Source organism: Schistocerca serialis, chromosome 2 (assembly GCF_023864345.2).
Source record: "Schistocerca serialis cubense isolate TAMUIC-IGC-003099 chromosome 2, iqSchSeri2.2, whole genome shotgun sequence".
Taxonomy (NCBI): domain Eukaryota; kingdom Metazoa; phylum Arthropoda; class Insecta; order Orthoptera; family Acrididae; genus Schistocerca; species Schistocerca serialis.
Window position 1 is genome coordinate 436,000,105 of NC_064639.1, and position 25,713 is coordinate 436,025,817.

The window sequence follows — 25,713 nt, forward strand, 5'->3', positions numbered from 1 at the left end:
ACAGATATAGATGACTGAGAATCCTGTTCAACAACAGATAATCACCAAATAATGAGTTACACAACTTCATGTCATTTAATAGTTTTGAAGTTTAGATTTGTATTCGTAAATAGTTATTTAGGCATTCTTTCTACAACGTAATAGAACTTTTGTAACTGTATAATAAGCTAACAAGTCCCAGTTCTTGTTTTAAGTGCTTATCTACTGTCCACAAAATGAGTAGTTATCTGTTCTGTCAATTGATAAGATTTCACCCAGGATTTACCAGCTTTGTATGCATGATCTTCTCTGTTCTCATCCTAGTAAACCAATGTTTGCTTTCAAGGAATTAATTGAAGTGATATATTATGTGATTTAATAATAATAACCGTGAGGCCTGTGGTGCGCTCCAATATATGTTGAATATTCGTGACAGCTGGAATTTTCACACTGGGAATTGTCAGGCTGCAATTGTGACCATCTCATGTCTGCTGTAATCCTAAACTTTCTGCAAGAAATATCCTACTTCAAGATTAATCAATACAAGAAACATGTTCCCTTCCTTTTTATCATAATCTTGCCTCTCTTTGCACAAGGTGTACAAAATGCTTCTGCAGTTTTTCCCCAACATTTGAGGCTTTAATGAAACAAATCGGTTACACATGTATCATTCAAAGTATTTTCCATCACTGGCCACTACTTTCTCCCATCTTTCGGGCAGTGTACAAATCCCGCATCAAAAAAATTATTCATATTTTGAAGTGATCCACGAATCGATCCAATTTGTGACTTCGGAAGTGTTGGTCGGGCAGGCTATGCGCCATTAATCTAGACAGGCGATAGTCAGAGGGAGCAATGTCTGGAGAATACGGCGGATGGGGTAGGACTTCCCATTTTAACATTTCCAAGTACGTTTTGACCCCTTTTGCAATGTGGGGTCGAACGTTGTCATGCTGCAAAATCACTTTATCATGCCTCTTGCTGTATTGCAGTCATTTGTCTTTTAATGCTCTGCTCAAACACATTAATTGCATTCGATAATGAGCAGCTGTGATTGTTTCAATTGGTTTTAACACCACATAGTACATGACGCTGAGCTGGTCCCACCAGATACAGAGCATGATCTTGGAGCCATGAATATTCGGTTTGGCCGGGATATCCCCATGATTTTTTGCATTTAGGGTTATCGTAATGAACCCATTTTTTGTCCCCAGTCACAATGCGAGGCAGAAATCCCTTCCGTTTTTGCCTCTGAAGCAACTATTCACAAACACACACACGCCTTTCAACGTCTCTTGATTTCAGCTCACATAGGACCCAAGTTCCTTCTTTCTGAATTATGCCCATAGGCTTAAGACGTTTTGAAATGGCTTGCTGTGTCACTCCCACTAATCACGCCAATTCTTGTTGAGTTTGACGTGAGTCTTCACTCAGCAATGTCTCCAATTCTGCATATTCGAAAACATTCTCTCTTCCACCACTATGCTGGTCTACGGCACTAAAATCACCATTCTTGAAATGTCGAAACCACTCACGACACATTCTTTCACTAATTGCATCCTTACCATATGTACTTGAGAGCATTTGATGAGTCTCAGCCACTGTTTTCTTGATATTGAAACAAAACAGTAACACCTCCCGCAAATGATGAGAATTAGGCTCGTAAACTGAAATTTTGAATCAAGAACGACTTTATGATGCAGAGACAAATTGACTAATGTTTGAATGAGGTTATGTTGACTGAGGTCCAATCAAACTGCCCGACGTCAGCGATGCGTTTCTTTTGACTGCTACTTACCATTGTTGCCACCTATCGGCAAACAGCGGAAGCAAAGTTGTACACCTTGTAACATTTCTCCCTCCTTATATTTCCCATTTGTCCCCTCCACTACTTTTTTGTTCAGCCTGTTTTGAAAACTTGTAATTCATTGACAGTTTTTACTTGTTTGTGTTGGTAAGACTGTGATCCTCTTACTTTCTTCTTTACATGACCATTTTCTCTTCTTGTTGTAGTTTTAAGTGCAAGGCGACAAGGTACAGGCTCAGTTTCAATAAAAGTTAACAATAAAACATAGTTAAAAGTTAACAAATCTTTACTTCTAGGCAAATAATTACTTACAAGTTTTGTTTCTTGTGGATTTATGCATTGTTTAAAATGATACTTTGTGTATTCGCACTTGCAAATTAGCTGCTACCACCAAATCTAACTGTACACTGTACTCACTGAAGCAAATTTGTATCCTTATTCAGATAGTCCTTGCAGTTCAAACACAATGCAGAAGGTTTGCTACACAATATTACCCATACCTGTGCTTGTTTTCATAAGGACGCCACTTAATTGTTATTAAACTAGGTACTCAGACCTATTAATCAGCAATACTGTAGGAGGCAGCATATGAACCTAAGACCTATTTTCTAATAAAATATTCAGTACACACGTATTTAATAAAACTAATATTTCCTTGCAGAAAGGAAGCGTATGACTTTAAGACCCATTTTCTAATACAGGATGCAGCACAGGAATAATATACAAAAGTAGTATTTCCTTTGTAAAAGGACAGGACCAGTTTCCTTCTCTCATTGCTTCATCTTCAGTGTGAAATTAAACTCTAATCTAATCTAATCTTACTTTTACCTGAAAGCTGTGGCTGATTAGAAGAGTAGATTTAAAACTTGCAATTATTTTATGTCAAGCTTAATAATTAAAGTGTGTAACAGCCACATCTCTTGTTGATAGCTCTTAGCTGCCCAAGAAAAAATGAGCACTTATCAGTTGGAAATTGACACTCTTCGAAAAAAATTACACTCGCTGCAAGAAATAGAAGCATCCTTTCAGGGCCGCTATACTGCTGCATGCCAGGAAGCAGATAAAGCACGTCGTCTTTTGGAACATGCACATTCACAGCAGGTGAGTACATTAGTTTGATACCATATTATGTATTACCATAATTTGTTATAATTACAAGCATTCATCGTAGCTCACTCTTCGTACTGATTGAAAAGTAGTGCCCATTATAATTTTAAGCTTGCCCTTTCCACTGCTCACAATTGCTATGCTAACATGACATTTGTTAATGCTTTAGTTCAGAGTTAAATATACTGAGGTAATTCTCTCCATGCCTGTAGTAATATACAAGGTAAATGCTGCCTTGATTGGTGCTAAATGGCATACAACTTGGTATTTCAATCAGAAATGGCTGGATTTGTTGTGTGCTGAATCTAGGATTACTGAGATGGTGGTGAGACAGCAACACCAATTGTTTATTACTGTAAGCTCTGTATTCCGTTCAGCAACATCTGTTTGTTGCAGTGGTAGTCAATTGTGCATATTGGAGAGCAAAAATCTTGCTGAACCAAGGTATACAAAATTGTATGTTTGTAAATAAAGTGAATAACTGTTGAAGTGAAACATTCATATACAAGTCTCTCTTGGGGCATCTTGACTAAGTCAAATTGTGTTAGGTTTGGCCATTCATTAAATGCTCTCCTACGGACTATCCATACTTTCCATTTTAGTCATGAGCACTTCATGACACATTCAGAAATTCCTGGAAGTAAAAATATGAAAAATAAAGGAGAGGCAACCATTCACCTTTAGCAGGCTGATGTATGGTGCATATGCATGCTTAACAGAACACAGAATTAACTTGTGTTTGAGCCCTGTCTCTTCTGATTGCAGATAGTACACACATTCACATATACAAACACACAGATACCCAAACACACACTACCAAGGCCGCAACAACACTGATTATTAGAGAGCAGTAAATAATATGGATAGGGAAGCTATGATATGAACAATGACATAAGAAAAGAGGAGGTGAGGCAGTGAGAGACAGGTTGGCTGAGGTTTAGGCCAGGGGGATTGTGAGGATGCAAGATATACTGGAGAGAGAATACTCGCCAGCATAGTTAAGAGAAACTTGGGCTTTAAAGGAGTATCCAAATGGGATGTGTAGTGAAGCAGCTGTTCGTCTTTTGTGTTGAGATGCACAACAGATTCAGCAACTAGACAGTCAAGATTGCAGTTCAATGGCCGTCTCCTGCTGCAGTACAGTTGCAGACATATCCTACCCAATAAAATGTAAGGCCACATGTGAAAGAAGCTTTGTTATATATCAACCAAGGTGCAGTCTATGTGTACGTGATAGGTAACTGTTACAGCGTAAAGTCAGCACTGCCACGCCAGTCAGGAATCACAGAGAAGAGAAGGCTGTGAGCAGAGGTCAGCTTACCGACCTCGCTCCAGGACAATAATGCAACAGCAACGGCCCCTTGTTGAAGACGACATAAGCACTGCACCCAACAGATTGCACTCACTTTGGTATCAGCTTCAAAGTTAGCCGCTTCGTTAGCCGATGCATCGTAACCTCATCATTAGCAATATCTTCGTAACACAGATAGAGACCAGCAGTCACTGCAGTTCGGTTAACAGACTTTTGTTAGTAGTTGTCACTAGGACCAGAACTGTTACTTGTGTTTGTGTTCTGAAGAAGACTGATTATTTTGTATGTCGCACTTTGCCTGCGACATATCTGTGTAATTGCACTTGTGGATGATCGTGTGTAAAAGACTACAGGAATTCTCAGATCAAAGTTAAGTATTTGTACTTGTCTTGTTGTAATAAAACTCATTAATAAGAGTTGTTCGATTGTTTGTCTAGTGAACCAAGTATGCAGGATTCCTAGACACAACAGTAACCAACTGTCTGCTTCCATGAATGGCCACTGCCAACCTGTGGCCAACTCATTAGTTAGAAGGTGTACCCACCTAATCTTCTTCTGTAGCACACCATTTCAAAAGCTTCTGTTTTTTTTTTTTTTTTTTTTTTTTTATCATCCATGTCACTTTCCTACATGCCTACACTCCATACAAATGCTTTCAGAAACGAGTTCCTGACACTTAAATCTGTACTTGATGTTAACAAGTTTCTCTTCTTCAGAAATGCTTTTCTTGCCATTGCCAGTCTACATTTTATATCCTCCCTACTTCGATCATCATCAGTTAATGGTGTTGAGACAGCAACAAGCCACAAATTTAATTTTAGTTCCTTTATTCAAAAGATACCGTTACCAGTTAAAATAAATTTGTGCCTGTTGTCTCAACACCATCAACATTTGCCTTCAAATAACATCCATGGTCTCCAACCATGTCATCATATGACAAAATCGTAATGGTTATTTTGCTTCCCAAATAGCAAAAATCATCCACTACTTTGTGTCTCTTTTTCTAACCTAATTCTCTCACCATTGCATGATTTAATTCGATTATATCCTCTTTTCAACACACTGTCCATTCCGTTCAACTGCTCTTCCAAGTCCTTTGCTGTCTCTGACAGAATTACAATGTCATCAGTAAACCTCAAAGTTTTTATTCCTTTTCCCTGGACTTTAATTCCTGCTTCACATCTTTATTCTGTTTCCTTTACTGCTTGCTCAATATACAGATTGAATAACATTGGGAATAGGCTACAACCGTGTCTCACTCCCTTCCCAACCGCTACTTCCCTTTCATACCCCTCGACTCTTATAACTGCCATCTGGTTTCTGTGCAAATTGTAAATAGCCTTTCGCACCCTGTATTTTACCCTTGCCATTTTTAGAATTTGAAAGAGAGCATTCCAGTCAGCATTGTTGAAAGCTTTCTCTAAGTCTACAAATGCTAGAAACATAATAGGTCTGCCTTTCCTTAACGTACTTTCTGTGAGAAGTCATAGGGTCAGTCTTGCCTCACATGCTCCTACATTTCTCCTTAATCCACCTGATCCTTCTCGAGGTTGGCTTCTACCAGTTTTTCCATTCTTCCATAAAGGATTCGTGTTAGTATTTTGCAACCATGACTTATTATACTGATAGTTCGATAATTTTCACATCTGTCAGTACCTGCTGTCTTTGGAATTGGAATTATTATATCCTTCTTAAAGTCTGAGGATATTTCGGCTGTCTCAAACATATTGCTCACCAAATGGAAGACTGTAGTCATGGCTGGCTTTCCCAAGGCTATCAGTAGCTCTAACAGGATGTTGTCTACTCCTAGGGCCTTGTTTCAACTTAAGTCTTTCAGTGCTTTATCGAAGTCCTCACGCAGTATCATATGACCCTCAGGTACATCTCCCTTGTATAGACCCTCTGTATACTCCTTCCACTTTTCTGCTTTCCCTTCTTTGCTTAGGATGGCTTTCCATCTGAGCACATGATATTCATGCAGGTGGTTCTCTTTTCTCCATAGATATCTTTAATTTCCCTGTAAGCGGCTTCTGTCGTATCCCTAGTGATATGTGCTTCTACATCCTTACATTCGTCCTCTAACCAATCCTACTTAGCCATTTTGAACTTCCTGTCGATCCCATTTTTTAGATGTTTGTATTCCTTTTGGCTGCTTCATTTATTGCATTTTTATATTTTTTGCTTTCGTCAATTAAATGCAATATCTCTTGTGTTACCAAAGAATTTCTATGAGCCCTCATCTTTTTATCTACTGGATCCTCTGCTGCCTTGACTATTTCATCTCTCAGAGCTACCCATTCTTCTTCTACCATATTCCTTTTTCCTGTTCTTCTAGATTCTTTCAGTTTATCCAGGTTCCATGTCCTTAAAGTCCTGCCTTTTTGCAATTTCTTAGTTTTAATCTGCAGTTCGTAACCAATAAATTGTGATCAGAGTCCACATCTGCCCCTGTAAATGCCTGCAATTTAAAATCTGGTTCCAAAATTTCTGTCTTATCATTATATAATCAGTCTGAAACCTTCCTGTGTCTCCAGGTCTCTTCCATGTATACAAACTTCTTTCATGATTCTTAAACCAAGTGTTAGCGATGATTAAATTATGCTATGTGTAAAATTCTACCAGGTTTCTTTCTCTTTCATTCCTTACTCCCATTCCATATTCACCTATTACTTTTCCATCTCTTCCATTTCCTGCTATCGACTTCCAGTCCTCCACGACTTAAATTTTTGTCTTCCTTAACTAACTGAATAATTTATTTTATCTCATCATACATTTTCTCAATCTTCTCCTTGTCTGGGGAGCTAGTGGGGATATAAATTTGTACACTGTGGTGGGTGTGGGCTAAGTGTATATTTTGGCTACACTAATGTGTTCACTATGCTGTTCATATTCACTATACTATTCATAGTATCTTTTCCGCTTTCCTATTTTTTTGTTCGTTATTAAACCTACTCCTAGACTACCTCTCTTTGATTTTGTATTTATAAAACCCTATCCATTTTCCTTTATAAATTTTTTAACCCACCTGCTCAATTAAGGGATCTGACATTCCACAATGCCACAAATATCTACTCTAAATACTCAATAACAGTGGCCATCAAACTTTTTTAGCAATGGAACCCTTTGGAAAGACTAAATATTTTATGAAGTCATAAAATAAGCAAAAATTGGCTTTATGTTCATTAGTTAATGATAATCATGTAATGAAAATCATACAGAAATAGGTACATTATAAGCTACTGAGTTATACAACAATATAAAAAACAACCCACATCACATTAATACAATACACAAAATAATACTGTATTGATTCCATAAGCAAAAATTGGCTTTATGTTCCTTAGTTAATGATAATCATGTAATGAAAATCATACAGAAATAGGTACATTATAAGCTACTGAGTTATACAACAATATAAAAAACAACCCACATCACATTAATACAATACACAAAATAATACTGTATTGATTCCACTGTAAATTGATTCCATTTAATGGGAGATATGAAGTTTCTTTTTATTTTTAACCAACTGTTTAACATCACACTTGATAGGAGAGAGTTTGAGACGCATGTCAGGTTATAAGCCTCCAGTTTACTGTGTTATTTTATCTTCGTAACCGCATATTCTGAGAATCCCATTTCACTCAAGTATGTTGTTGGAAATAGGAAATGAACAGTCGGAGCCTGTGTGGCAAGTTGTGGATATTCATCACAAACTCTGCACCAAAAATAACCAGTTCGCATAGTTTTAAACAATGATTCCATTCTTGAATCTGATGTCATTTCTAAAAAATGATTCATAAATGTCGTTTTACGTATTTTCTGGCTTCTGCAAATTTGATACAAAAGGCTTTTCAGTTTTATGTTCTGCTCTTCAGGAAAATATGTCGGCAAAGGTGCACATATCACAGAGAATTGGATGAATTCTTCAAATATTTCATATGGTAATTCTGTTGTCTCACTAATGAACACATTCAGGCCAATAAAGTGTTCTAGTTCTCTCTTGCCAACATAATCAATCCAAATAGCTGACTTATTTTGAAGGTGGTTATTTTTTTATTACTATTGAAAATATTGTCTTCTTTCCTTTTAAAGATAGATTTTATTTATTGATTTTTCCAAGTATATCTGCCAATAAAGCTAGCTACCATAATCTTCACACAATACTGAAAGCAGTTGGCACTGAAGATAGCATGATTTAATGTAATTATTTATTTTTATTGCTCATCAATAACCAGTTTTAGATATAGTGCCATCTTCCGTATTGGGAGTGCTAGGCTGTGCAGGGTGCCACGGCTGGGACAACAGTTTGGCACTTTACATTTTATCAGTGATATCATTCCTGATGTTTTATTAGTCATTGCCTTGGCTCCATTTGTACAAATATCAATACAATCATTCCACTAAAGACGCTTTGTTTAAAAAATATTGTTAATTGTGTTAAAGAATTATTTTCCTGTAGTTATAGTTGGCAGCAGTGCACACATAAACATGTCTTCTTCACTTGAATGTTTATATTGATGTCACACAATTATCAGCAAGATGGCCAGTCCAGCAACATTAGTTGACTCACACATTTGCCAGACAAATTTGTTGTGTAGAATGTGACCAAATAATTGTTATTTTATATGTTCTGCAAGATCATTAATTCAATGCAAAACAGTGTCATTCAAAAGTGGTACTGTACAAAGATGCTCTTTAGATTTTTTCTCAAGCATACATTGTGTTATGTCTGCCATACATGGTTTTATTAAATTTTCAGTGATAGTGTGTGCTTTGGCCATTTGTGCAGTGCTGACCATATATAATGGCTGTATGGTTTTTTTCATTCTCAATTTGGGTCACATATTTCATAGTGTTTTTTAACTTCTTAATAGTTGTTCTTTCTTGCATATAAAAAGATCCTTCATTCTTGTCTTTGCAAAAGGGGTGTGTAATTGCTTAATGTCAGTGCATCTTAGTGGTACTCTGGAACTATTCAGAAGTAATTTGCTACATAACATGCAGAGAGGTGAGCTGAGAGAATCAGCAAATCTGATATTGATGTAAAATTCACCATACTTTCATTATTTCCCTTTTAGCCAGTCATTGGATACACCTTGGTTTGAAACCAAGTTGTTACATCACCTTCTCAAATCTCATGGGCTTCATCAGAAATGTTTGAAATTGATGCTGGATCTTCAGGACGGACTGCTTTTGAACTCACGATACAGGATTTTATTGTAACACCTTTAAACCAAGGCTCCATTCTGTCTTTTTAAAATGTGACAAACATAGAATAATATAACCACAAGATATTGTCTTTTACAGCTATAGTCAATAACAAATACAAATTAAATACTCTGTGAGCCGAGTGCGGTGAGCGGATGTCAAATTGAACTCTGCATTGCAGTCACAGCTCGAGTAGGAACTATAGTTTGTGCTTTGTGGATCTATGTAGCTCTGGGCGGTGAGCATAAATAGCAATGCGACAAGCCACTTTGAGGGGGTTCGAGACACAGTGGATGAGTGAGAGATGGAGTTAGTGAGAAAGGGGAGGGGGAGGGGAGAAGTAGGGAGGGAGTATCAGGTTGTGACATACTTACTCATACAAGCTAAATTGTTTTGTTTGTAGTTTGTGATCATAGCATTATTGTAGATTTATTATACTGCTAGTCGCCTCATTTGCGACTATGACAAGACGTGATGTGCTTCATGCTTAAAATTGATATTGTTTTGGCGGAGCCCGTGCGGAGTCCCAGTGCTCCGCCAACCACAATTTGAGTATCACTGCTCTATAGATTGACTTGCAAGTCTAACCAACAGAGAAAATGGCCAAGTGGTATCTAATCATGTCAACACTCATCCTGTTGGGTACTTGAGATCAGAATTGGAGGGAGTTCAGATCTAAAGTTGAGGGTTGCATGCATTGGAAATCAAATGTTACTGTTTTGTCTGTGCTTTACTATCTTCCTTCCTTCCTTCCTATTATATTCCCATGGGTATGGTAAGTCTGAGAATTGTGGTGCTGCAGTCACCTCATGCTTGTTGACTCGTTTCTTCATGCTAAAGCATGCAGAGGTGTAAAGTGATGACATAGCAAGAAAGTTGAGTGTGTGACCTTGCTGTTGTATTGTGTCACTGACAGGCAAAAATGACTGACTCTTAGGATCAGATAACCAGTAACAAAGCTGTGTTTTGTAAGACTGTAGAGGATATAAGACAAAAATAAGTGATGCAGTGAATGTAACTGCAAATTTTTTCCACAAAAGTAAGAGTTATGTTTGGAAAAAGTTTGATGCTATAACCTACGTTTACCCAGTGCAAACAAAATGGTTGTATTCTTGTTTAATAAACAAGCAGTTTTTGAAAACTCACTCACACTAGCTGATCAAAAGTATCTAGACACTTACTGGTGGACACCAGTATGGAGTGTGTCCACCCTTCACTTTTATGATGGCTTGAACTCTGCTGGGGACACTTTTAGGAAGGTGTGTGTCTGTCTGTGGAGGGATGTCAGCCCATTTTTCCTGTTGGATGCTGGGTTTTGGAGTGAAGTCAGTGTTGTAATTCACCTTAAAGATGCTCCAGTGGCCAGAACAGGCCAGTCCAGTCCATCTCATCTCAGGGAAATTATTGTCCACAAACCATTGCATCACAGATGTGTTGTAATGCTGATACAAATGGTCATCATCTCTGAACTGTTCTTCTACATCTACATTTATACTCCGCAAGCCACCCAACGGTGTGTGGCGGATGGCACTTTACGTGCCACTGTCATTACCTCCCTTTCCTGTTCCAGTCGCGTATGGTTCGCGGGAAGAACAACTGTCTGAAAGCCTCCGTGCGCACTCTAATCTCTCTAATTTTACATTCGTGATCACCTCGGGAGGTATAAGTAGGGGGAAGCAATATATTCGATACCTCATCCAGAAACGCACCCTCTCGAAACCTGGCGAGCAAGCTACACCGCGATGCAGAGCGCCTCTCTTGCAGAGTCTGCCACTTGAGTTTATTAAACATCTCCGTAACGCTATCACGGTTACCAAATAACCCTGTGACGAAACGCGCCGTTCTTCTTTGGATCTTCTCTATCTCCTCCGTCAGACCGATCTGGTACGGATCCCACACTGATGAGCAATACTCAAGTATAGGTCGAGCGAGTGTTTTGTAAGCCACCTCCTTTGTTGATGGACTACATTTTCTAAGCACTCTCCCAATGAATCTCAACCTGGTACCCGCCTTACCAACAATTAATTTTATATGATCATTCCACTTCAAATCATTCCGTACGCATACTCCCAGATATTTTACAGAAGTAACTGCTACCAGTGTTTGTTCCGCTATCATATAATCATACAATAAAGGATCCTTCTTTCTATGTATTCGCAATACATTACATTTGTCTATGTTAAGGGTCAGTTGCCACTCCCTGCACCAAGTGCCTATCCGCTGCAGATCTTCCTGCATTTCGCTACAATTTTCTAATGCTGCAACTTCTCTGTATACTACAGCATCATCCGCGAAAAGCCGCATGGAACTTCCGACACTATTGTATGCAGTACACAATGCCGTAAAATGTGTTCGTATCTGTCTGCATTTAGCATATTATTAAGCACAATAAAGGGATCACAATCTAACCATGAAAAACACTCCATACAATAACTCCACCTCCTTCATACTGCACTGTTGGCATGACACATGGTGCCAGGTCACATTCTCCAGACGTTTGCCAACCCCCCACCCCGTGGGATTGCCACAGGGTATACTGTAATTCATATCCCGAAACAGTCCTGCATCATACAGTGGTGTTGCTCTTTACATCATCTCAAGTGCCACTAGGTATTGACTACAGAAATGTGATGCTTATGAGGAGCTGCTCAACATTGTAACCCCCCCCCCCCTTTTTTTTAACTCCCTACACACAGACATTGCACTAGCTGGACTGCTGGTAGGACTTCGGGACTAGAGAGAGACTCTTTCCCCTCAGGGGGCTCACAGCTTTTTCATGCATATGAGCACTGGGCACCAAACTTTTGCAGCACCTCCTTCCTTTCATATGCTGTAATCACTTGTCTCTGACTATCCTTCCTTCTCTTGCTCTCTTTCTCATGATGGCAGCCTTTGATGTTGACCTCGCTATTCCCTAGGGTCTGCCTTCCTTTCTTGGAATATTCTTTCATTCACCAGCTTTTGGCTGAAGTAATATGTGGTCCACTTTGGGTTTGACTTTCATTTTCCAAATGTTTCTTTAGTGTGGAATGACTGTGGAAGGACACTTTTAAATAGTGCCTACTGCATGCATTGTTAAAGATCACCTGCACACTACACCTGCGTAGGCTCTTACTTGTGCTTTAAAGCCAACAAAGTATTCATCCGACGTGGTGGGATCGTTGCATACTCTTTTGGTTGGGTCCACTGACAATGCAAGGATCACACTGCTGATGCTGAGCTACTAGCTCCCCATGCGTGCCAAGGAGATCCCTGTCATCATGGGCCATCAAGATTTAAGACAGGGGCTATCATTTCAGATGGCCTGTGCTGCGGCTGGGTGGTGCTCATGGGGAGAGCCCTTGATGAATGTATGAAACGTGTTGAAACATATTAAATTACTCCAGAAAAAAAGCCATTCTGATCTGGCTGTCTCATCACATAGAAATTGAAATTTCAGTGTGGAGAATTACAACCCCACTGCTCTCTCTGCCCTGGATGTCCCATGCCAGAAGGGGCAAGCCAGGTATCTAGAAGTAGAACAGTTTTTAATATTTAGTATGTACTCAAACTGAAGGAGATAATTTTATTGCAATAAAACCTTTATTTTTTGTGGAACATATTGAGGATAAATTTGGATAAGTTGGATCATTAGGAAAATGTGCAATAGATGGCCATTGGTTATAGCCTCTTCCAATGCACAATCTGCAACTCTTCAGTCATGTGAACATTTGTATGTTATACTGATGACCATTTCGCCACAGAAGACTTTGAATACGGTCTGACGAATCATCTTGTAACAAGACATTACACTCCAGACAGATGAGGAGCTACACGCTAATTTTGAGTGGCAAGGCATACTTCTTGTCCGACACATCCATGAAGATTGTAAGGACAATAGCTACAGGCTAATTTTGAGTGGCAAGGCATACATTTTGTCCGACACATCCATGAAGGTTGTAAGGACAATAGAATAGATACAAGTGCCTTTATCATAGCCTTTGAAGGAAATGCCCTTGCAGAAGTAGTCAGTCATTGATACAGCTGTGACTTGAAACCTTATGTCTCACTACCCATGAGGTGCATTTGATGCTTCCGTTTTGGTCACATGTCATCCAGCTGTATGAAGGGCCCAAGATGTGATAACTGCAGACAATCACTCCATGAGAGTACTCCTTGTCAACAACCACCTTTGTGTGCTAGCTACAAGGAACACCATCCTTCACATTCACAAGTCTTCCAGAAAAAAAAGAAAGAAAATACAGGAATATAAATCTGTTGACTGTACGTCATTGACTGAGGCACATAAAAATCGCCTTGTTGATGACATCAAATTATGTGAAAGGCATAGCCAATACTTCCACCTCATTTCATTGAGACCAATTCTTCCATCCTCCTCCTCTCGTGTGATTCTCACGACACTATCTTTGGGAACCACTACCATACCCTGGCTGGAGGAATAGCATCTCCCGGTGACAGGGCTCCCTCTTGAGACACTTCTCTCTGGAAACCCACAGATCAGATTCCAGCCAATGGTTGAAGGAAAAATGATCTATGGGTCCCAGGGCTGCCCACTCTTCATCTGTCCCATTGCTCATCACAGATAGGTCCATGCAAGAATCTCAGTCACTGAAGGCTGCAAAGGAGAAAGAGAACAAGGACAAGAACCGGGATAAGGCTACTCTGGTGACCATTATTCCCCACACCATCAGACTCTGAACCCATGTGTACTGATGTGGTTCCACAGCTATTGATGATAGGATCCTGGGGCATGACCAGTTCTCCTTGCCCCTTCACACATAATCTGGACACCCGTAACATGATCATTCAGTGGAACTGTAATGGATATCACTGTCATCTGCTGGAACTACAACACCTTATTTCCTCCCCTTCTGCAATTCATGTTGCTCTGCAAGAAGTGCACTTCACTGACGACCATTCTCCAACACTCTTAAGGTTATCACCCATTTGACAGAACTGTGATGTACTTGAAAGGGCGTATAGAGAATGTGCATTGGTTCTCATGGATGTGTTCGTGAGTGGAGTCCCCTTTGTACCATGTTCAAAACGATAGTGATGTGAGCACAAACGGCCTCAGTCATCATCATTTGCAATTTTTACGTACCTCCAAGCAGGCGACAATTCTTGCCTTGAATTGACCCCCATAGTCTAACAACACCCCTCCCCTCTCTGCCTCTTTCTTCCTACTTGTGTATTACAATCCAGTCCACCCCCTGTGGGGAAGTACAATGTTGGTTCTCCTACCTACTTCAGTGCCACCATTGCTGCTGTCGATCTTAAGATTTCTTACCCCAGCCTTGTGGTTTCACTATCATGGTCACTTTGCAGTGGTGTTTGACAGCAACCACATTCCATTGATCCTATTGCTTCCTTGTTACCCCTCAGACTAATCAGTTACCACAGTGGCTGCTTTGCAGAGTCAACTCCCAGTTGTATCCCTCTGCTGCTACCTTTGCCCCTCTCTGTCAAATTGCATCAACGGGACTGTGCAAGGCATCTCTGACACAATCGCCCACACTTCCGGAACTGCAGTTCCCCTTTCGTCACATCCCATCCACCAATGGCGGTGCCATGATAGACCAAAGATATTTCAGTAGCTCGGGGTCACCAAAGAGCCCTACATATCCAGCTACGTTCTTTGCAGATGAAGCATATCACTTCTAAGCGGCTTTATGCTAAGGCTTGCTATGTAATTAAGCACATTAATGAGGAATGCTGGGAGCTCTACGTCTCCTCCCTTGTAATGTACACCTGTACATCCCAGGTACTGAGCTCTTTTTCTTGTTTTGGATGGGTTTTTTGTGATCGATATACTGAGAAATGCCAAGTCTTTACTTGTTCCCTGTAATAACAGTTACCTTCTTTTATGAATTTCCCAGTCGCTCTTATGTTTTTGCTTGATGTTGTGGCCCTGCTATGCAGCGCCAGATATTTGACCACTGATTTATTTTCCAGTTGCAGATGTGCAGCGACATTAAGAGAGCTTCTACATTCAAACGACTCACTATGAAATCACAAAACACAATTTCCATAATTATTCTATATAGAAATAAGTTGTCTTTTCAGACATGTTGATATGTGGTGCTCCAATGTTTGAAAAATGGTTCAAATGTCTCTGAGCACAATGGGACTTAACATCTGAGGTCATCAGTCCCCTAGAACTTAGAACTACTTAAACCTAACTAACCTAAGGATGTCACACACATCCATGCCTGAGGCAGGATTCGCGCGGTTCCAGACTGAAGCGTCTAGAACCACTCGGCCACAACGTTAATGCTTGACCAAAACCATAAGTTCCTACTTAACTTGAGAGAGCTTAGCATAGAGTCTGTATAGCAAGATTCATTTTTCACCAGTGCTTGACCATGGTCATCAGGCCCCAAATCACAACTGCAAAGTGCAAGTGACCCTCACTGGCCAGTCCAAATTATACATCTGTTGTCGCTTTCTGCACTGTCACCACATTTGTGTTTCTCACATATGCACATAAATTTCAACAAACCTGGGTACAGTGGATACTCTTTATGCTACTACTAATTAATGTCAAGTTTTTTCACACGTACCTCTTTCACTGATCTAGTAAAAGGAAAGTGAGACCTGTTGCTAAGCTTGATAGCAACGTGTACCACTACATGTTCCCCCATTAGGATGAATGAGGTTATGTAAAATAACTTACACAACTAGACACAGTGTGGCTTACCTTATAAGCAATCCATAAATTAATTTCACTCTTATAGTAGGGTCTCATGTGACCAAAATTCAATGCATTTCTTTCAACATGAAAGTAATACATCAATTTTCTTACATTCGTCACCATGTCTTAAAACACAGTTGGTATCTGACCATGTAACAATACCTGTCTTTGTATTTCGGAAAGATAGTTAAAATCATTGAACTTAATTAAACACCACACACACACACACACACACACACACACACACACACACACCTCCAGCTTTCACATTATACTTTTTTAAGATCATTATTTTAATGACATGGTTTTTTTTAATTACCTTGAGGTACTAAATTTACCCTGCTATTTACGTTAAGGAGTTATATATTGACACCTTATCTTATCTTACATTCCACATTCACAAATCTCAGGATTGTTCTCATTCAAAATGTGCTGAAGAAGGATAAGTCTAAGGAATCAATCGAGTCTCAGTATAACCATTTACTTTAACTGTTTTGGAGACTAATTCATGTAGTTTACTTTTTGTAGGTTCAGGTCCTTCCTTCCTTGGATCCACATGGCCTTAGGTACAGCTTCCCTCTTTCATAGGTAAATCTACCCTCTCATTCCTACCAAATTGCTTTAGATCTTCTTTCTTTGGATTAATCTAACCTAAGGTATAGGTTCCCTCCTTACTAGGTAAACCTACCCTCTCATTACTACCAAATTGTTTCATGTCCTTCCTTCTTTGGATTCGCCTGATATCAGATATAGGTTCCCTTTTTCCTTGGTTAATATAGTCTCTCATCCTCCTACTGCTCTACATATCTGGAAACATTCCACCTTCGTGCTTACAATCATATGCCTAGTCTCCGACAATGTGGCTTTTTATTTCTAATATTGGAGGTTTCTCCTCAGCATTGTGATCTTACCAAAAATCTATATAAAATATTAGTTTCTTACTTCCTTCTTTTCTCTTATCACTCCTAATTCTCAACCTGTTATTATTTATGTGTTTTATAAACGCCTTTGGATAACTTAACTTACATTAGACCGTCACTTTGTAATTTCTTAATTTGTACCTTCTTCTGTCCTGTCTCCACCCCCCCACCCTCCCTCCCCATCCAGACGACATCACTAATGTAAGAGTGTACAAATAAATGCCTAATTTTATTGTACTCTAATATTCTCTTCTGTTATTATAGTAAATCTTGACCTTCCTGCAATGACTTATGAAATGTATGCTATACTTCTGTATTCGAAATATAGGTGTACCTGTACCTTCTTAAATGCTTCGTGTTAGTAAAATCCTTCTGGGATAGTAGGAGAAAGTTGAAAGACAGTAGAATAGATAAAGAGGAAGAAATTGCCGCATAGAAAACTAAAGTGTAAAAAAATGAAGTAATTAAACTCAGAATCTAGTGGTCGTCACTCCGCCTAATCTGCAAAGAGGGCTTAAACACTTCCATTGTATCAATGTTATAAAGTCCTTTTTTGCATCCTGTTTTGGGCTCCGTCAGAAATACTGCTTTGGGATGTGGTATGCCTATTATCTTGAAAGGTCCAGTATAATTTAGGAAAAGCTTACTTGTCTGTTTCTTTATACTTTAAATCTGACAATACCCTTTTATTAGAACCAAATCATTAATATTAAATCATGGTATTTGCACCTTTTCATTGTATTTGTTTACTCTTAATTCTTCCTGCCTATTCAAGTTGTCATTTACTATCTTAGTAACTTCCCCAGAATCTATATTTCTTAATTATGGCTATTTAAATAGCTTTAGCAGAGGTTCTCCAGTAAAATTCTTAATACTTCAGCATCATCCCATTTCTGAGGCATAGATTTAGAAAATAATCTTAAGAAACTGTTGCAAGAAGAAAACAGTGCTGTGAAGACTAAAATCAAGAATTCAGAAGCACAAATACCTCATAACGAGCAAAATGCAGTGAAAAACTGTAACCACTTTTCATGTGAAAACTTGCAAGCTGTTAGGCCTCAAACAACTGCTACAAAAGGAAATAAAGTTCTTGTTTTAAGCAACAGTCATGGCAGAAACTGTGGGAGTATACTACAAGATGAATTAGGCAAAAAATTCAGTGTGCAAAGTATTATAAAACGTGGGGCACCAGTTAAGGAAGTTGTGAAAAACGCAGACAAATTAACTGATAACTTCTCCGTCAATGATACTTTAATCATTATTGGTGGCACAGATGACACTGATAAACCTCTGGAAGAATTGCAGAGGAACATGAAAGATTCTTTGGAATACATACTTAAAAAGCAAATGTAATAATTCTTCCAATATTGCATAGACATGATGCACAAGGTCTAAAAGGAAAAATCAAAGCTGCAAACTGCTTTATGTTAGAAAAAATCGACACTGCCACAGGCATGTGTAGGAAGAGATTATCTGTGAATTTTGAAATCGAACACCTGAAAAGAAATGAATATACAGCTCATGGTTTACATCTAATCAAACAAGGAAACATTCACATTTGTAATAGGCTTGCTTCTTTCATACACATGGCGAAAACTGAAAAACCAAGTACCAGTACACGAAAAAAGCATACGCAAACAGACAGTCAGATAGAAAGTGCCAGTATCGAAGTGAAACTGCCACCCATGAAAAAACAGACAGTTATGGACCATTTTATAACAAAAAATAAGCCCAATGAAAGTCATAACAACACACTTACTAGGTCGAATTTCAAGCCATCAAATTCAGCAACAAGTCAGTCGTTAAAGGACAGATGGGTGAAAAAGGACGGGAAAAAAGTGAAAAATTGGGAACATTTCGACAGAAGAAAGACGGGAACCCACAAATGGTGAACCAGCAAGCCACATGACAAACACCATGAATACCATCCCTGGAAAACATGAGGATTGTTTACCACTAAGTACACTAGCTCAAATAGTGAGGTAAGTGGTCAACCAAGAAATGAATCCCTCCCTGCCCCAAATTTTAAATTACTCCATCAAAATGTTCAGTCGCTCCCGAATAAACTAAATGAAATAGAAATAACATTAAATAATCTAAATTATGTTTCTGTAGTATGCTTTACAGAACACTGGCTCAGACAAGATATGTTAGAGCAAACATACCTTCCTCAGTTCAAACTTGCAAGCATGTTTTGTAGGAAAATATCGAGTCATGGGGGTACTTGTATATATGTTAAAGAAAATATTGACTTCAATGGTGTAACTAAATACCATAAACTGTCCTGTGAAAAAGATATAGACCTCTCTATTGCTGACCTACCAAGGCAAAATACAGTTATTATTTGTGTATACAGGTCACTAGATGAAGACAAAAAAGTGTTTTAAAATCACATGGAGGAACTCTTGGAAGAAATTCACTCTCCCAAGAAAAATATTATTATATGTGGTGACTTTAATATTGATTTCTTGAAATCCAATGAATTCAGAGATGACATTATATATTTACTACAATCGTTCAACATCAGTCCAACAGTAACTGAACCAACTCGAGAAACACCTACCTCTGCATCTATTATTGATCAGATCTTGATAAATATGTGCAAATATGCCTATAACACACAAGTTGTAAACATGAGTTTTAGTGATCACTATACTCAAATTCTTGGAATGAATGTTTCAGGACACTAAATTCCCAGTTGAATACAATACACTGTAAGGAATTTCAGTGTAAAAAATGTGGTATATTTTTGTTCTCTCCTAGAGGGTGAAAGTTGGAAAGATGTATATGACTGTAATGAGACCAATGAGAAATACGATAAATTTATGGCCCACATTCAAACATTTTTTTGAAATGGCTTTTGCCAAGAAAACAACTATGTTGAACTCTACTCAAAAACAAACAAGTGAATTACAAAAGGCATAAGGATATCATGTCAAAATAAAACAAGATTGTATGAGTACTCCACGCATAATACCAGTCCTGACTTTATTGCATATTTCAAAAGATACAAAACAATACTAACATGAGTTATTTCAAAACCAAAAAAAAACTAGAAAATGACAAAATATTGTGTGATTCCAAGAATAAAACTAAAGCAACCTGGCAAATTATAAGGAAAGAAATGGATACCAGGCCAGTTAATCACAGTAATATAGAGCTCATTATGAATAAAAATAAACTAACTGACCCCAAACATGTTGCTAGTGCTTTCAACAATTATTTCTCAAATATAGCACAGCAGTTAATAAATACACACCATGACGTGGTTAGCACACTGGACTCGCATTCGGGAGGACGACGGTTCAATCCCGCGTCCGCCCGTCCTGATTTAGGTTTTCCGTGATTTTCCTAAATCTCTTCAGGCAAATGCCGGGATGATTCCTTTGAGAAGGGCACGGCCGACTTCCTTACCCATCCTTCCCTAATCCGATGAGACCGATGACCTCGCAGTTTGGTCTCCTCCCCTAAAACCACCCACCCACCCCACACCATGACAAACAGCCAACCAATGAAACACATTATTCCTGTATCCAGCCACACCTGAGGAACTGTCAAGAATACTAAAAGAATTGCCTAATAAATATTCAGTGGGTGTTGATGAGATACCAGATGCTATTATCAAAGCTAGTGCACACATTTATTCTGGAACCACTAACACACATAGTAAGTTCATCTTTTGAGAGTGGTGTGTTTCCAAATAATATAAAAACTGCAAAAGTAACACCTTTACATAAGAAAGGTGCAAAAAGTGATATTGTTAATTATATGCCAGTTTCAGTTTTTCAGGCTTCAGCAAAGTTATGGAAAAAATGCTCCTTAGAAGATTAACAGTTTTCTTAAATAAATAGAGGCTGATAAGTGACTCCCAACATGGGTTCAGAGCTGGAAAGTCTACTCAGTCAGCAATTTTTGCCTTCTTAAATGAAGTATTAAAAGCAGTGGATGATAAACAACATATATCTGGGCTATTTCTGGACCTAAGTAAAGCCTTTGATATAATTGATCGTGGCATTCTCTTGTGTAAATTGAATAATTATGGAATTAGAGGCCAGTCTGAAAAGTGGATCCAGTCGTACCTCAGTAATCGTTAGCAGATTACAGAAATAAAACACAAAGATAGTGAAACACAAAAAATTCTAGTTTTTACAGTGATAAGCAGAAAATCAAGTATGGTGTCCCACAAGGGTCAGTTCTAGGACCTGTACTGTTTGCAGATGACTAATAGTCTAATTAAATCACAGAATGAGGAAAATCTGCAGGAGGCTGCAGTATCAGTTATGTGTACCTTAACACACTGGTTCAAGGCCAATAGGCCATCATAAATTCTGAAAAAACCGTGGCAGTTAACTTTCATTCCACACAAAACATCCATCCTGCAAACCCTGTTTTCACTATTGAAGGAAAAAATGTGTTGAAGGTCAGTCATACAAAATTTCTAGGTGTACATGTTCAGGCAGATCTGAAGTGGGAGGTACACCTAAACAATTTAAATAAGCGACTGAATTCACTAGCGTATGCTGTTAGGATCCTCAATCAATATACAAGCTGCTCATCAGTGCTGACAACATATCATTGCAGTATACAGTCGCTACTTATGTACGAAATAATTTTTTGGGGGAATTCTGCAAATACTACAAAAACATTTAAAATACAGAAAAAGATTATCAGGGTGACAAAAAAAGCTAAATGTAAGGATTCCTGTAGACCCCTTTTTGAAACTCTAAAAATATTGCCACTGCCTTGCTTGTATATATATGAAATACTAATTTTCACAGAAGGAAGCACCTTAAAAAAGGAAAACCTCTTCAAACACAACTATGGTGTACACACGTATGAAACTAGACAGAAGATGAACCTACACAGGAACACAGTAAACACAAACTTATGCAAAAGAGGAGTGTATCATTCTGGAGCTATGTTATATAACCATATGCCTTCTTATCTAAAATGCATACCAACATTAAATGCATTTAAAATAAAGTTAAAACAGTTCGTGCTTGACCACTGCTTCTATTCTTTGTGTGAGTTTATGGAACATCATAATAAGTAAACCTCATTTATAAAATTTCACTAATTGTCAATTCATAATATAGTTTACATTGTGCTTATCATGTAATCTCACTTAATAACTGCTATAATCACATGTAGAAGCAATGTAGTACACCAACCTACATTATTATGCATTTTTATTATGTCAACAATGTAGTCAAAATGACTACTGTATTGTAAACAAACTAGGTTTACCACTGTCCTAAATCACTTGTACAAACAATGTACGAAACTGTCTCTTGGACTAATAATTAAACCAATAAATAAACAAATACATTGTTTATACTTCTCCTTCCAGCATAAATTGTAGAAACTGCTTAGCAAAACTAACTCCATTTCCTATTTGTAATTCCCACAGTAATCCTATGTTAGATGTAGCTGTTTTGCTTCTAAGTGTCTGTTTAGTGTCTTCTAATTCTTTCCATAATTTCTGTAACTCACTGTTATTACTCATAGTATCATCCACAGAATTAGAGATAGTGCTGTTTGTATCTACTTTTTCAAGTACTTTTTGTTCTACTATTTCTTCTAGATGCTTCTCCAGATCAGTTAAAGTATTTGGATTGCTAGAAATTTCAATATGTTTTTTATTTAGTTCTGGTATTTCTACCCTACCTTGAGTTTCTGAGATTTGATTGCGTATACTGTAGTTTTGTAATTGCTGGAAGATGATTTCTCTAACTGTGTCATCTTATCATTTACATTTTTAAACCGTGTTTTCACTTCTGGTCTAACTATATCACAATGCTCTACTATCTTCGTTTCGAACTCCTTAAGTAAATTAGCTAAGGTACCCTCTAATTTGGAAATTTTATCTATTTTTATGGCTAAATTGTCTATTTTTTTAGTATTTTGAGATAGTTCATCTAGTTGCTCCCCCATGTCATCTACTTTGTTTGCTTGTTCATGTAGTTTTTCTAGTACTTAAAGTTTATCTAAAATTTCCGCTAAGACCGTACTATCCATACTTCCGGTTGCGACAGGCATGTAATCTAAATTACCGTGCAACTTAAAAGCGTATATCACATTAAAAACCTTCATTATTTATCAGTATATTTACACCGTCATCCAATGTTATTCAACATTGTTCACAGTCAATTATTTCAGATTAAATAACTACATACAATTTCTGAAGGCAGTACACTGTAAGCTCACCTAATTTGTTGTACCAGCTGCTGCAGCACGTTGCCGATGTCGTCACGTGTATAACGCAGTCTCAGCCAGTCACTGTGTATTTGCTGCTGTAGTCAGCTGCACTGCTGCAGACGGTGAAGTGATGGGAGTGTTGCCATTGGAAGCAGTCGCAGCACATGTCATTGTCGAAGCTGCTTGCCGAAAAATTTCTGTGTAGTGGGATAACCTCCTCCTGATTTATGGGCGAAGAACTTACTCCAACATGTGAATGATATTCATTGTTGACCTGGTTGCTATTGCCAACTGGTATTCCTGTTGTTGAAGATCGTGACAGTCTAAATTGTTTGGGTGTAATTAAAGTCACAATCCCTTCAGTTTGAATAATGGTGCTGTCATTTGTACCGTTACAGTGTATATGCTTACCATACCGGTCTTGATGGCTTGTTTATTTCCGTCTCTCGTAACAATAATGAACATTTTCCTGTTTTTCATGAAATTTTAATTTCTTGTTATAGGTCTCTTATTTTACTTCCTCTCGTCAGTATCCTTCACTTAGGATACCACATGAGGTGTTTTTCTTATTGTGGCTTGATTTTAAGTGATTGATACATTGCACGATGCCAAGTCTTTACTCATTCCCTGTAATAATAGTTATCTTCTTTTCTGAATTTCCCACTGATGTCTTGTTTTGTCTTGATGTTGTAATCCTACTATGCAGCGCCATGTATTTGATGGATGACTTCTTTTTCGATTGCAGAGGGCTATAAGAAAGCTTCTACATTTAAACAACTTGCTACAAAATCACAAAACCTGGATTCCTTAACTCTTCAATATTTAAATAACTTCTCAGTTCACAACAACTGATAATTAACAAAGCTTTTCAGAAATGTTGATACATGATGCTTCGTGCTTTTTGACCAAAACAATAAGTTCATACATAGCTTGAGATAGCATAGCGTAGAGTCTGTATAACAAGATTCATTGTCATTAGGCCCCTTCCTTCTTTGGAGTCCACAGCGCCACCAAAGCATGACTGCAAAGTACAAGTGACCCTGCACTGGCTAGTCCAAATTACACATCCATTGTGTGCTGTGCCCACGTTCTTCTTGCTCTCATATTCACATAAATTCCAATGAACCCATGCACAGCAGATGCTCTTTAGGCTACTACTAATTATAGCAATATGTACCACTACAGAATGGGTCAAGTCCTGTAGACTTCTGAGATCTCTAAGTCAATATCAGTAAAGTATCTCGTAGTAGTATGCATTTTTATTTCTGCTGTTGCCTCTGTATTGTGACTCTGAATATGTGTAGCAGGTTTTTGTCTAGGTTTGGTCATATAGCCTTTAAAAATGGAATGTAATAACTAAGGACCAGAAATTTTGTGGAAATCATAACATGTGACATAAAAAATAATACTGAAATTGGCTAAAAAAAACACCAAAATTGCAAAAAACTATCACCAACATTGTCAAAAAACACCAAACTTGCAAAAAAATACACTAAATCTCCCAAAAGAAACACTGAATCTGGCCAAAAAAGTAACATCGAGCCTTGCAACGACAAAAATTAATGGACAAAACTACATGGAAATTGGCAAAGGAAATAGCACTAAAAAAACAGAAAGGGAAAGAAATAACATCAAAATTAGCAAAAAACTAATTTGGCAACAAAATAACTTCAAAATTGGTAAAAAGCAGTACAAAATCAGACATAAAATAACAACAAATTTGGCCATAAAATGAAATGCTTTTTTCTTGTTTTTAATAACACTTCTGATTAAATGTTCACAGTTCTTTATTATCTCATACCTCTGGGGTGAGCTAAATCATAAAACTTGAAACCTTGTAAGATGTCATCATCATTCCTGTATATAATTCAAGAGCTGTAACATCCATAAAAGGGTAAAATTATCATATTTCTGGAAATGATGCCGTAGTTTACCGATGTTGACTTCCTGTCAAGGCAGTTTTACTTTTAAATATCACCACCACTTCATAATGGTACATCATACTGTAACTAATAAAATAGCAATTTAGTTTCACACAAATCTGTAAAGGAGCAATAACTTAACAGTCTTCCAATTCGTAGCAGAAAATTGTAAGTTCATACAATCATCAGTAAATGAAGTGAAGAAGTTCAATATGAGTCAATAAAACACTTTTTGTGAAATAAAATTTCTCAGCATATTTGTATTCCTATCAAATTGAATTCTTTATCATATATGATTCAAGCACATCAGAGGTTATCTGTATAGGAACTTACAGATTCTAAACTTTCTTCATTTACATGTTCATTCCATTTGTTAACAATTCCAAAGTGTAATTAACATGATGTGTTCCATGTCCCCTTCTCCATTGTGATGAATAACAATCATGAGCAATAAACTTCAATATTTTTAGCTGCCCAGTTGACATTCTGCACTCACTAGTGGTGAGTTTGTCCTGGCACAACCATCTGCACATTATCAACAATTCTCATGTCTTTTACCAGGT

At 37.9% G+C, this 25,713-nt stretch overlaps 1 protein-coding gene across 1 annotated transcript in view; it reads left to right on the forward strand.

Moving 5' to 3' along the window:
• The window catches only part of LOC126456042 (A-kinase anchor protein 9-like), a 499,264-nt gene that overhangs the window by 433,623 nt on the left and 39,928 nt on the right, over window positions 1–25,713 (forward strand). Inside the window, exon 46 of the mRNA XM_050091796.1 lies at window positions 2,717–2,887. Within this exon, the coding sequence (XP_049947753.1) occupies window positions 2,717–2,887 (171 nt within the window). The remainder of the gene's footprint in view (window positions 1–2,716; window positions 2,888–25,713) is intronic.